Source organism: Engystomops pustulosus, chromosome 5 (genome assembly GCF_040894005.1).
Source record: "Engystomops pustulosus chromosome 5, aEngPut4.maternal, whole genome shotgun sequence".
Taxonomy (NCBI): Eukaryota; Metazoa; Chordata; class Amphibia; order Anura; family Leptodactylidae; genus Engystomops; species Engystomops pustulosus.
In genome coordinates, this window is record NC_092415.1 from 135,745,138 (window position 1) to 135,758,882 (window position 13,745).

The following is a 13,745-nucleotide window of genomic DNA, read 5'->3' on the forward strand; positions in this document are numbered from 1 at the left end:
GGCAGTACATCGACCAAGGCAGAAACCTGCTGACCGGCTGACTCGCAAGGACGCTCTCCGCTCAGCTTTCCTACTCCGGCCAGGGGGTGTCTGCACTCAGTCTTGCCGGCAAGGTTCCGGGTGGAGCGTAGGTAGCGGGGCGGCGTGACGTCATGTCCGCTCACATGCTCCTCCTCCCCCGCGACTAACCTCCATTTTTGATTTCAAACCTGTCCCAGCTTTCCCAAGTTCCTGAATGGTATAATTGTTTTATCAGCAAAACCACTCGGCACAGGGATTAACCAAGATTTGATCCTGCATCACTATAGCTACAGCATTCTCAAGGTATGTTTGTTTCATAATGCATCAAATCAAATTGTAGGTTTCCTTTAAGCCATTTTCCCTGAAATAATGCTGACCGGTTCCAAGTATTGTTTTCTCCGAAATGTCCTTCTTAAGCTTATCTCTATCCTTCCCACAAATGTACTGTGAAATTTCCTCAGAAGCTAAAGACCAGAAAATCAGAAGGTCCAAAAACATGTTATCACTGGGGAGATTACCCAAGATGATTGCTGAACTCGAAATGGATGACAGTGAACAAAATAGTGCAGGGATAAAAATCTGATATCCATCATACCATTAAGTCCAAAGTCTCCTACCTGTCCCTGAATCAGGTTCTGCTTAGCTGAAATGGAAGGTGCAGGACTTATATCTGCATGGAAATTGCTTGTTTTGTCCACATGTGCAATATGCCATGAATTTTTTGAATCTGGTAGATTGCAGACCGTATGAGATTAGACAATATTTTAACTGTAGAAGTAATAACATAATTTGTGGCTCCTTGTCCCAAATTGTGTGTGTAAATCCATACAAGAATTTAGACAGCGGATATCTCAACATTTGAGTACAGTTCAGAATTGGGCTGGTACTGTAACTTGCAGACGTATGAGACGAACATGGGGAAATCCTGAATTTAGTTAAAATTTTGGGGAATATGTCAGGTTAAGCTTGGCCCTAGAGGAGGCAATATTGATAGAAAATTACAGGTCAAAGCAAAATGGATATACTAATTGGGCTCACTGAATTTCAATTGTATTAACTCCTAGGGGACACAGCCTATTTTGGCCTTAAGGACGCGGCCCCATTCTTCAAATCTGACCTGTGTCACTATAAGTGGTTATAGTTTTGGAATGCTATGAGATATCCAGGGGATTTTGAGATTGTTTTCTCGTGACACATTGTACTTCAAATTAGTTTAAAAATTTGGATGATATCTTTTTTGTTTAGTTATGAAAAAAAAATAAATTTGGCAAAAATTTGGAAAAATTCTTTATTTTCAACGTTCTAAATTCTCTACTTTTGATGCAGATAGTCATAGCTCCCAAATAAATTCATAACTTACATTTCCCAAATGTCTGCTTTATGTTGACATGGTTTTTTAAGATTCCACATATTTTACTAGAATGTTATGAGGCTCAGAATTTAGGTATCATTTTTCAAATTTTTTGTAAAATCACCAAAACCTGTATTTAGATGGACCTGCTCAACTTCTAATTGACACTGAGAGGCCTAAATAATAGTGGGACTCGTAAAATACCCCATTGTGGAAACTACACACCTCAACGTATGAAAAACCACTTTTAAGAAGTTTGTTAACGCTTTACGTGTTTTATAGGGGTTAAAACAAAATGGAGGTGCAGTCTGCAAATTGTAATATTTTTTCACAATACACTCATTTTGGGTGGAAAATTAAACATTTACAATGGATTAAATGAATAAAGGCTCCACAAAGTTACCCAATTTCTCCCGAGTACACGGATACTCTATATGTGGTGGTAACCTGCTGTATGGGCGCACGGCCGGGCATAGAAGGGAAGGAGGCGCCATCCAGATCAGATTTTCTATGTCACATTGTACAGGCTATAATTTTTTTCTTTTTTTAATGTGGACCTATAGGGGCTTATTTCTTTTGCCACATGAGATGCACTTTTCTGGTACGTAATTTGGGGGAATCTATAGGCTAATTGGTGAGATTTTATTAACTCTTTGTTGGTGGAGGAAATGAAAATCATCACTTTTCAGGAAGATTTTTATGGGGGTTTTTTTTGGCTGTTTACCATACCATAAAAATAGTATGTTATTTTTATTCTATGGGTCGCCACGATTTTTTATTTTTTTCCCATTTTTAGTGCATAAAAAGAAATTTGGCAAAAATGTTGTTACTTTTAGCATCACCGTCTTTCATATGCATAACTTTTTTATTTTTCGCCTCACAAATCTAAGGGCTTATTTTTTGCGAGAAGGATTGTTCTTTTTAGTGGTCTTATTTTATAGTGCATAACATTTTTTAAATCCATTTTTAGAGCATTTTTATAGGGTATTAATTGAAAATGATCTTTTTTCTGGAGCTTTTTTTTGTTTTGTTTTTTACGGGGTTAACTTTGCGGATCTAATAACGATTCTGTTTTATTATGCAGATTGTTACGGACGCAGGGATACCAAATATGTGGGGGTTTTGTGTATTTTATTCAATTGTACTGAATAAAAACCAATTTGGAGAAAATCTTGTTCATTTTAGCATCATCATCTTTTCATATGCATAACTTTTTTATTTTTCGGCTGACAAATCTAGTTAGGGGCTTATTTTTTGCGAGAAGAGTTGTTCTTTTTAGTGGGTTTATTTTGGAGTGCATAACATTTTTTAAATTACTTTTTAGAGCATTTTTATAGGGTATTAATTAAAAATTATCTTTTTTCGGAACGTTTTTGTGTTTTTTTTTCTACGGCGTGTACCGTGCAGGTCCAGTAATGATTCTGTTTTATTATACAGATTGTTACGGACGCGGCAATACCAAATATGCGGGGTTTTTTGTGTTTTGTGTTTTTTATACTTTATTAAGTGTTTTTATGGGAAAGTGACATTTTAGGGGCTTATATTTTTATGTATTTATTTTTTATTTATAATGTACTAGACAGCTGACAGCCGCTGCTTCTGGTACCGGCTCCGTTCGTGAGCCGGTGCCAGAAGCAGGACGTTATAGATCGTCCCCGTGCGCTAAGCATCTAGCCCCGGGGACGTACTATAACGTCCTGGTGCGCCTAGGGGTTAATGAAGGGATTTCCTTCTATGCATTCTTATGAGAAATTTTCATCTTGAAAAATTCCATATCTTTCCCATCCATAATAAGATTTCCTCCCTTATCAGAGCAGAATGGAAGAAATCGGAAAAGTTTTTTTTCCCAAGAGCCATGAAGAGAAAATATCCCTTCGCAGGGAAAGATACGGAGACTTGGGACAGAGCGCCCAAGGTGGATGTGGCTATATCCAAAGTCTCTAGGAAAGTGGCTCTTCCAGTGGAGGATTCTGGGGTTTTAAAAGACCCTATGGATAAGAAAGCTGACACTTTTCTGAGACGTTCCTGGAAAGCGTCAGCAGGAACATTCAAGCCAAACATCGCGGCTACTTGTGTGTCTAGATCACTGTTTATGTGGCTTACCCAGCTGGAAGAGAAGATCAAGTCGGGTGTTCCAAGATCACAGCTGGTTACGGAGGTCACTACGGCACAAAAGGCCTCAGCCTTCCTAGCGGACGCATCGGTAGATGCTCTTAGATTATCAGCAAGGTCAGCAGCATTGTCTAATTCAGCCAGGAGAGCCCTGTGGCTCAAGAACTGGTCAGGAGACTTGTCATCAAAAAGTCACCTATGTAATATTCCTTGTGAAGGAGAATTCCTTTTTGGATCCACATTGGATAAGATCCTGGAGAAAGCGGCGGATGGGAGAAAAGGTTTTCCTAATACAAAACCGCCAGGGAAGTTTTTTTCGTCCCCCAAGAAGATTCAAGTCACCTCAAAGATCTGGAGACAAGAAGGATACATGGAGACCTTCCAGAAGAAATAAGGGTTTCATGTTCTCGCGCCCTTCAGACCCCAACAAACGTCCTAATCAACAATGACGCCAGAGGACCTGTGGGGGGAAGACTCTCCCTGTTCAGGGAGGAATGGGAGAAGATCTCAGGGAGTCGCTGGATCCTGGGAATCATCCAGGACGGCCTAAAATTACCTTTTCTGTATTTTCCCCCACAGCGCTTCAGGATAACATCTGTGGCGGGTCTGGAGACCCAACAAGCTTTAGTATCAGAAGTAAAGTCCTTACTTCAGAAGAAAGTACTCAGAAGAGTTCCACTTCAGGAACAGGGGGAAGGGTTCTACTCAACCCTATTCTTCGTAAAAAAGCCGGATGGTTCCCTTCGGACTATAATAAACCTAAAACCTCTGAATCAATATCTACAAGTAGAAAGATTCAAGATGGAGTCCATAAAGTCAATGATAAATTTGCTTTTTCACAACTGCTACATGGCCTCTATAGACTTGGCGGACGCATATTACCACGTCCCCATTCATCCGGATCACCAAAAATATCTGAGAGTGGCAGTGGTACTGGATGGCATCCTCTCTCACCTCCAGTTCACGGCCATGCCCTTTGGAATAGCTATAGCTCCAAGGGTATTCACAAAGTTGATATCAGAGGTGGCAGCGTACATCAGGAAACATCAGGGGATTTTTGTACCATATCTCGACGATTTCCTGCTGGTAGGAAGATCATCAGAGGATCTAGCAGATCAGATAAAGATGGTTCTGGAGACCCTTCACCGTCTGGGATGGTTGGTGAATTGGAAGAAATCTTCCCTTACACCTTCCAGAGTAAAAATATTCCTGGGGATTCAGTTAGATTCCATGATCCAAAGATCTTTCCTTCCCCCCGAAAGGATACAGAAATTAACAGCTTCAGTAGAGAGCTTATGCAGGAACAGTTCTCCTTCAATAAGGGAAGTAATGAAGGTTCTGGGTCTCCTCACAGCAGCCATACCGGCGGTGCCTTGGGCAATGTTCCATGCACGACCTCTGCAGCTATACATGCTGAATGCCTGGGATGGGGATCAGGCCACCTTAGACCAAAAAATTCCTCTTTCACAGGAGGTATTGAATTCCTTGGAGTGGTGGAGAAAGGGGGAAACCTTCCAGAGAGGAAGATCTTGGAAGGAGGAGAGACCACTGTCCTTGATAACGGACGCAAGTACCTGGGGATGGGGTGCCCAAGTAAAAGACCTCCTGTTCCAGGGAACCTGGGCAAAAGAGGCTCAGGGAATGTCCTCCAACTACAGAGAGTTGAGAGCTGTCTTAGAGGCGATGAAGCAATCCTTGCCGGAGATTCAGGGGAAGGACTTGAAGATTATGTCAGACAACATGACAGCAGTGGCTTTTTTAAATCGCCAAGGAGGAACCAGGAGCAAATTTCTGATAGATGTGGCGAACCAGATCTTCAGCTTAGCAGAGATCAACTTAAGATCACTCTCGGCAGTACACATAAAGGGGAAAGAAAATCTAGAAGCAGATTTTCTGAGCCGTCATCACCTGAGACAAGGAGAATGGTCCCTCCACCAGGATGTCTTCCACATGATATCGAGACTGTGGGGTCGGCCGCAGATAGACCTATTTGCCACCAGGAAGAACAAGCGGGTCAATCGTTTCTGTTCTCTAAACCCGAAAGATTATCCCGTAACCCTGGACGCCTTTTCAACAACATGGAATTTAAACCTCTCTTATGCCTTTCCTCCCCTGGCTATCCTTCCGAAAGTCCTGAAGAAGATAAGGGAAGATCAGGCCAGGGTTATCCTGATAGCACCCTTCTGGCCCAAGAGAGCTTGGTTCTCAATACTGAGGGAACTCTCAGTGTCAGATCCTTGGATCCTCCCGGAGAGGCAGGATCTTCTCTCCCAGGGTCCAGTATTCCACCCACAAATGGCAAACCTCCATCTGACGGCCTGGAATTTGAAAGGTGCATCCTGAGGAAAAAAGGCCTATCTGATAAGGTAATTACAACCTTACAGGGAAGCAGGAAAGTAGTTACCTCTAGGATTTATTTTAAGATTTGGAGGGTCTTTTCGGATTTCTGTAGTCCGAATCAGATAAATCTAGATCGCCCGAACATAGCCAGAATTCTAGATTTTTTACAGGCTGGGTTAGACAAGGGGTTGAAGCCAGCTACCCTTAAAGTCCAGGTGTCAGCCCTTAGCGCCCTGTTTGACTCTTCCTTAGCTTCTCATCCTTGGATAGCCAGATTTATAAAAGCTGCATCTCGGATGATTCCCTTTAAGCATACTACAGTTCCTCCTTGGGACCTCACTTTGGTCCTGAATTATTTGCTTAAGGAACCATTTGAGCCATTAGAATCCTGCCCCCCAAAATGGTTAACATTGAAGGTAGTTTTCCTAGTGGCAATTACTTCAGCCCGTAGGGTAGGAGAAATTTCTGCACTATCCTGTAGAGCTCCTTTTACAAGGTTTTTTGAGGATAGGGTTGTTCTTACAACAGACCCGGCCTTTTTGCCTAAAGTAGCTTCAAGATTTCACAGGTCACAAGAAATCAGGCTTCCTTCCTTTTGTAATAATCCCTCTACGGATAAGGAAAGAGAGTTTAGTAAATTAGATGTCAGAAGAGCTATCGAGATTTACTTAGCCAGGGCTGAAGAATGGAGGAAAGCAGATAGCCTATTTGTTCTTTTTGGAGGAAGGAACAAGGGGAAGAAGGCCTCAGCTAAAACTATTTCTAAGAAGGCCTCAGCTAAAACTATTTCTAGATGGATTAAGCTTGCCATTAGTTCAGCTTACGAGGCAGCAATGCTACCTGTACCAGAAGGGTTGAAGGCACACTCCACCAGGGCAGTTTCCTCCTCTTGGGCAGAGTTTAAGGAGGTGTCAGTAGGTCAGATCTGCCAGGCTGCCACCTGGTCTTCTCCGCACACTTTTTATAAGCACTATAGACTGGATGTGGCGGGTGCACATGAATTGACATTTGGGCGAAGAGTGTTATCTTCGGTGATCCCTCCCTAGCTTTCTATGTTATTCTCTCTGGTTGGGTGCTGTCGTGGTGAGAGGGGGAAACCGGTAATTACTCACCGGTAATTGTGTTTCCTTGAACCACGACAGCACCCAGGGTATTCCCACCCTTTATTTTAATTTCCCTTCACATCTTTGTTTCGGTGGGTGTATGTGGCACAGGGTGCTTAACATAACCTTGGTGGGGGGTTCACATATATATACGTATGGAGGTGTCCGATGGTCGGAAATAATCAAACATTGAGTCCCATACAGTCTCTGTAATCCACTGAAGGAGGAAGGACGGGCCGCGCCTAAAAAGATCTGGGTTTCCTGTCCCTGGGGGCGGATCCCTCTCTCTGGTTGGGTGCTGTCGTGGTTCAAGGAAACACAATTACCGGTGAGTAATTACCGGTATCCAGAGGTCCGTTTGTAACTAGAGGTCGTATGTAAGTCGAGTAGTAGGGGACCGCCTGTATATTTAGCAGATTGAGTATAAGTATATATATATATACATGCGTATGTACTGTATATATTATATTACACACACGGGTTGTACCAGCACTGCCCAATAAACAACCTAAAGACAGCGGCATGAAAAAACTTACAGAATAATATTATGAAAAGAAACAGAAGCACTCAGACAAAAGGTCAAGTTAATAAAGAATGTTTTATTGGAAAAAATATATATCACAACACAAAGACAATATGTTGTATAAAACACGCTTCTGTTTCTTTGAAGAATTTTATATGTATATATGTATGTGTGTGCAGATGGTGTATATGTAATTTTGGAAAATTTAAGCATTTGTAATTGTGACCATTACTTACATGATAAAGTTTAAAATAGTTTTATTATGGACTATCCTTACCTGAGGACATGGGGGTCCTTTTATAGCCAATATTGTTTGTCGACTAACTGGGTCTGAACACCTAGAGAACCTTTAACCATATTGAGAGGAAGTGTTTGTGGCTTTTTCAATTGCTTCTTTTACTGCTTTGATAGTGACTAACTGGTTCTGAACTTTTAATATCTATTTTTTTGTTTAGTTTTTTTTTCCTTTAATTTGTTTCTCTTTCTATTTAAAATACTTCCCCTAGGTCTTTGTAGGTTGGGCAACTGTCCTGTTATTTCCATAATTTTTCACCCTCTGCCCCTTACTAGCCCATTTTATCACCATTTTTGTGTTAAAATCTGGGTTCTCATTGACTGCAAAGGGGTTCATGGTGGGGGTCAAAGTTCAAACCAAAGTTTAGTTGGCTGGCTGACTCTCTGATGCAGGCTGAAGTGAAAAGCTCAGACTCTTGTATCCAGCCAGGAGCTAAGAGAAAAGCCTGGAGACCCCCAGAAATTCAGCCAGAGGGAAAATATATATCGACTTCCACTGCCCTTGGGCTGCAGGGAAGAATAAAATGGTGCAACAATTAATTGTAAACAATAAGAACATTAACCATTCTAACATGCATATCACACATCAGCTGGGTTGGGCAGACTTCAGTAGCTCACCAGGTAGCCAACTGAAGTGAATTGGTTTGTAATTCCCTGTCCTGCAAGCCATTACACATGCTGTAATTTTTTGGACTATCGGACACCGTTTTTAGCCAGAAAAAAATCCTTCTAAAAAGTCCCTGCATCTTATATTCCAAAGATCAGGAGGATCCAGCACTTCCAGAAACTCCTAATTACTGTCCTGGAGATTGGGTTAAGCATTAACAAAGCTTTTGCACTTCTCTCTCCCTGTCGCCCTGACTTGTAAGAAACCAGGACCTGTGGTGATGTTGTTGAGTCATGTGACAGTTTCAAGTCACATGCCTGGGTTGCTGGGCTCTAATTACATGTTACCAGCTACCTGTGCTCTGCAGAAACAGATTCTGAGCAGCTGGGGAGCTGTAGAAGAGCAGAGCTGTGTGTGCGTGGATGTAGCAGAGCTATCTGTGCATATTACAGAGCTGTTTTTATTGGAGCGGTTTCTGTGACAACCAAAGTATTTTAATTGGTGTAAAATGTATTATAAATTTTATTAATTTTTTTTTTTTGTGTGTTCAAATCTGGGGTGTGTCTTCATAGTAAGGTGCATGTTTTATTCTGAAAAATTACTTTGAGTGTTGGCTAAGTTAAGTTTGCTTGTTTGTTTTTTGTTTCGTTTAGTACAATCAACATTGGGAGGTATCATTAGATGAAACTTGCATTCCTGATAAAAACCCTTAAAAAATAATCAAATACCGTATATACTCGAGTATAAGCCGACCCGAGTATAAGCAGAGACCCATAATTTTACCACAAAAAACTGGGAAAACCTATTGACTCGAGTATAAGCCGAGGGTGGGAAATGCATTGGTCACAGACCCCCCAGTATATAGCCAGCCTGCCCCCAGTAGTATACAGCCCAGCCTGCCCCCAGTAGTATACAGCCCAGCCGTGCCCCCAGCCGTATACAGCCCAGCCTGCCCCCAGTAGTATACAGCCCAGCCTGCTCCCAGTAGTATACAGCCCAGCCTGCTCCCAGTAGTATACAGCCCAGCCTGCTCCCAGTAGTATACAGCCCAGCCGTGCCCCCAGTAGTATACAGCCCAGCCGTGCCCCCAGTAGTATACAGCCCAGCCGTGCCCCCAGTAGTATACAGCCCAGCCGTGCCCCCAGTAGTATACAGCCCAGCCGTGCCCCCAGTAGTATACAGCCCAGCCGTGCCCCCAGTAGTATACAGCCCAGCCGTGCCCCCAGTAGTATACAGCCCAGCCGTGCCCCCAGTAGTATACAGCCCAGCCGTGCCCCCAGCAGTATACAGCCCAGCCGTGCCCCCAGCAGTATACAGCCCAGCCGTGCCCCCAGCAGTATACAGCCCAGCCGTGCCCCCAGCAGTATACAGCCCAGCCGTGCCCCCAGCAGTATACAGCCCAGCCGTGCCCCCAGCAGTATACAGCCCAGCCGTGCCCCCAGCAGTATACAGCCCAGCCGTGCCCCCAGCAGTATACAGCCCAGCCGTGCCCCCAGCAGTATACAGCCCAGCCGTGCCCCCAGCAGTATACAGCCCAGCCGTGCCCCCAGCAGTATACAGCCCAGCCGTGCCCCCAGCAGTATACAGCCCAGCCGTGCCCCCAGCAGTATACAGCCCAGCCGTGCCCCCAGCAGTATACAGCCCAGCCGTGCCCCCAGCAGTATACAGCCCAGCCGTGCCCCCAGCAGTATACAGCCCAGCCGTGCCCCCAGCAGTATACAGCCCAGCCGTGCCCCCAGCAGTATACAGCCCAGCCGTGCCCCCAGCAGTATACAGCCCAGCCGTGCCCCCAGCAGTATACAGCCCAGCCGTGCCCCCAGCAGTATACAGCCCAGCCGTGCCCCCAGCAGTATACAGCCCAGCCGTGCCCCCAGCAGTATACAGCCCAGCCGTGCCCCCAGCAGTATACAGCCCAGCCGTGCCCCCAGCAGTATACAGCCCAGCCGTGCCCCCAGCAGTATACAGCCCAGCCGTGCCCCCAGCAGTATACAGCCCAGCCGTGCCCCCAGCAGTATACAGCCCAGCCGTGCCCCCAGCCGTATACAGCCCAGCCGTGCCCCCAGCAGTATACAGCCCAGCCGTGCCCCCAGCCGTATACAGCCCAGCCGTGCCCCCAGCCGTATACAGCCCAGCCGTGCCCCCAGCCGTATACAGCCCAGCCGTGCCCCCAGCCGTATACAGCCCAGCCGTGCCCCCAGCCGTATACAGCCCAGCCGTGCCCCCAGCCGTATACAGCCCAGCCGTGCCCCCAGCCGTATACAGCCCAGCCGTGCCCCCAGCAGTATACAGCCCAGCCGTGCCCCCAGCAGTATACAGCCCAGCCGTGCCCCCAGCAGTATACAGCCCAGCCGTGCCCCCAGCAGTATACAGCCCAGCCGTGCCCCCAGCAGTATACAGCCCAGCCGTGCCCCCAGCAGTATACAGCCCAGCCGTGCCCCCAGCAGTATACAGCCCAGCCGTGCCCCCAGCAGTATACAGCCCAGCCGTGCCCCCAGCAGTATACAGCCCAGCCGTGCCCCCAGCAGTATACAGCCCAGCCGTGCCCCCAGCAGTATACAGCCCAGCCGTGCCCCCAGCAGTATACAGCCCAGCCGTGCCCCCAGCAGTATACAGCCCAGCCGTGCCCCCAGCAGTATACAGCCCAGCCGTGCCCCCAGCAGTATACAGCCCAGCCGTGCCCCCAGCAGTATACAGCCCAGCCGTGCCCCCAGCAGTATACAGCCCAGCCGTGCCCCCAGCAGTATACAGCCCAGCCGTGCCCCCAGCAGTATACAGCCCAGCCGTGCCCCCAGCAGTATACAGCCCAGCCGTGCCCCCAGCAGTATACAGCCCAGCCGTGCCCCCAGCAGTATACAGCCCAGCCGTGCCCCCAGCAGTATACAGCCCAGCCGTGCCCCCAGCAGTATACAGCCCAGCCGTGCCCCCAGCAGAATAAAAAAATAAAGTTATATACTCACCGTGCGTCCCGATGCGCAGCGCTGCTCCCCCGATGTCATCGCGGCTCCTATTCTTGCTTCAGCTTGCTGGGCGCCGTCTTGTTCTTCTCGCGGGCGGCGCCTAGTATGACGCGCCGCTGCTGACGTCATACTAGACGCCGCCCGCGAGAAGAGCATGGTGGCGCCCAGCACGCTGAAGGAAGAACAACAGCCGGGAAGCCAGAAGAGGAGCCGCGATGACATCGGGGGAGCAGCGCTGCGCATCGGGGCCACCGGAGGGTGAGTATATAAGTTTATTATTTTTTTAGTCAATTTTAGTAAGTATTGACTCGTGTATAAGCCGAGGGGACGTTTTTCAGCACATTTTTTGTGCTGAAAAACTCGGCTTGTACACGAGTATATACGGTATACATTTTTATGGTGCAATGGGTTTATTTATAAGTTTATTTGCTTTATTTTTGAAGGCATGTGGAAGAATTCAGTCCTCGAGCTGTGTACACTAGTGGTAAAGCTAGCAGTGCTGCAGGTTTGACTGCTGCAGTTGTGAAGGATGAAGAATCTCATGAGTTTGTGATTGAAGCTGGAGCACTAATGCTTGCAGATAATGTAGGTGCTTTTAAGAATTTAATGTATTCCAAATTTAAAAAAATTGCAATGAATGATGGTACCTGTAACCAAAAAGACATTAATTAATTTTGCTTGGCCTTGTAAACATTTGTATAAAATTTTCTCTCGCTTCTCTATAGGACTTGTATTGTAAAAATGGTCTAATGATTTGCACTGTTCTATATACACTATAAATACTAGATGTGCGATCTAGTTCTAAAACTGTGTTACTTGCCTAACTTTTAATTTATTCATTTTAGGGTGTTTGTTGCATTGATGAGTTTGATAAAATGGATCTGAAAGATCAAGTGGCTATTCATGAAGCCATGGAACAACAGACCATATCAATCACAAAAGCTGGGGTGAAGGTAGGATATGTATATATGTATACGAAATGTATGATCGAAGGTAAATTCTGAGCTGAGAAAATCTATTTGTTTTTTTGGTATGAATCTGCCATTTTCCTAACACCGAATTGAATCTTTCGAAATGGTGGCTAGTGCTTTTTGTTATGGAGGTTTGAAACGCACCTAAAAGCAACGTGCGTCCACACATGCCTAATTACCTGGCTATAGACAATAGCTTGACAATAGGAAGTTCTGCCCAGTCACTGTTTTGTGGAGCAGGTGGTTGTTGCTGTTGTTTGTTTGCTTAGCCATCTTGGCCATATGTCCTACACAGGGACGTTTCTAGACAAAGTGGGGCCCTAGGCAAAACTAAAAGTGGGGCCCCGAAATAAAAATATTTTATGACCAGTCAGTCAGCAAGAGGCTCCCTTTAGTCTGGTAAAACAAACTGTAATATTGGATATTTTATAGATGATAGGGAGATTGATGGGCAGCATGGTGGCTCAGTGGTTAGCACTACAGCCTTGCAACGCTGGTCAACATCTGCAAAGAGTTTGTATGTTCTCTCTGTTTGCGTGGGTTTCCTCCGGGACCTCCGGTTTCATCCCATACTCCAAAATTACTGGTAGGTTGATTAGACTGTGAGCCCTATGGGGAAAGGGACTGATGTGACAAGCTCTGCGCAGCGCTGCGTAATCTGTTTGCGCTATATAAATAAAGAAATTATTAATTATTATTGTGATAGTGATAGAAGATAAATGTGATAGAGATTTCAAGATGCAGTAGATGGATATGAGAGATAAATACAGTAGAAGAGAAATAGAAAATCGATAAATAGAGAAAAAGCAAGATATATAAATGGTCAGATTATATGAGATAGATAGCTAGACAGATGGATATATAGACAGGAGATAGATGATAAGCATCTTCACCCGGGAATTAAACAAACGGGTATTAACCCTTTCTCACACACACACACCCAGCATTTCTAGATATTTTGTTGCAATCTTTACAATTTTGACATTTAAAAATAAAATCAAAATTACATCAAAAAGAAAAAAAGTAAACCCAACAAACCACATATTTCCTGAATGCAGACACTTGCCCCATTTTCAAAATTGCATTAAAGAGTTTATAGACAAAGGCGCCTTCATGCAATTTAGATTCAAACTGAAACATTTTATAAAAAATACTTAAAATTTGACTTCGATAACAAAAAATTTGTTCCAAACAGAAAATATTTACCTTCACATCTCCAAAATGTAATAGATGGACATGTGTAGAGTTGACAAATGTCCCATATTGATATGGTCACATAAATAAATCCACATAATATCACTAAAACTGTAATAACCAAATATCTGCTTTTCAGCTAGACATTTTTAGACAGTCACAACCTGCACAATATAGCAATAAAACAGAATAAACAGAAAAGGCACCATAAAACTTTTATAATTTTCAAGCAGACAACCAGGCGATGCATTTGGCAATTAACATTCAAAATT

At 44.7% G+C, this 13,745-nt stretch overlaps 1 protein-coding gene across 1 annotated transcript in view; it reads left to right on the forward strand.

Annotated features, from left to right (window-relative positions):
* Positions 1-13,745, forward strand: part of LOC140133228 (maternal DNA replication licensing factor mcm6) — a 219,706-nt gene that overhangs the window by 124,473 nt on the left and 81,488 nt on the right. Inside the window, exons 9-10 of the mRNA XM_072153114.1 lie at positions 11,752-11,893; positions 12,154-12,261. Of these exons, the coding sequence (XP_072009215.1) occupies positions 11,752-11,893; positions 12,154-12,261 (250 nt within the window). The remainder of the gene's footprint in view (positions 1-11,751; positions 11,894-12,153; positions 12,262-13,745) is intronic.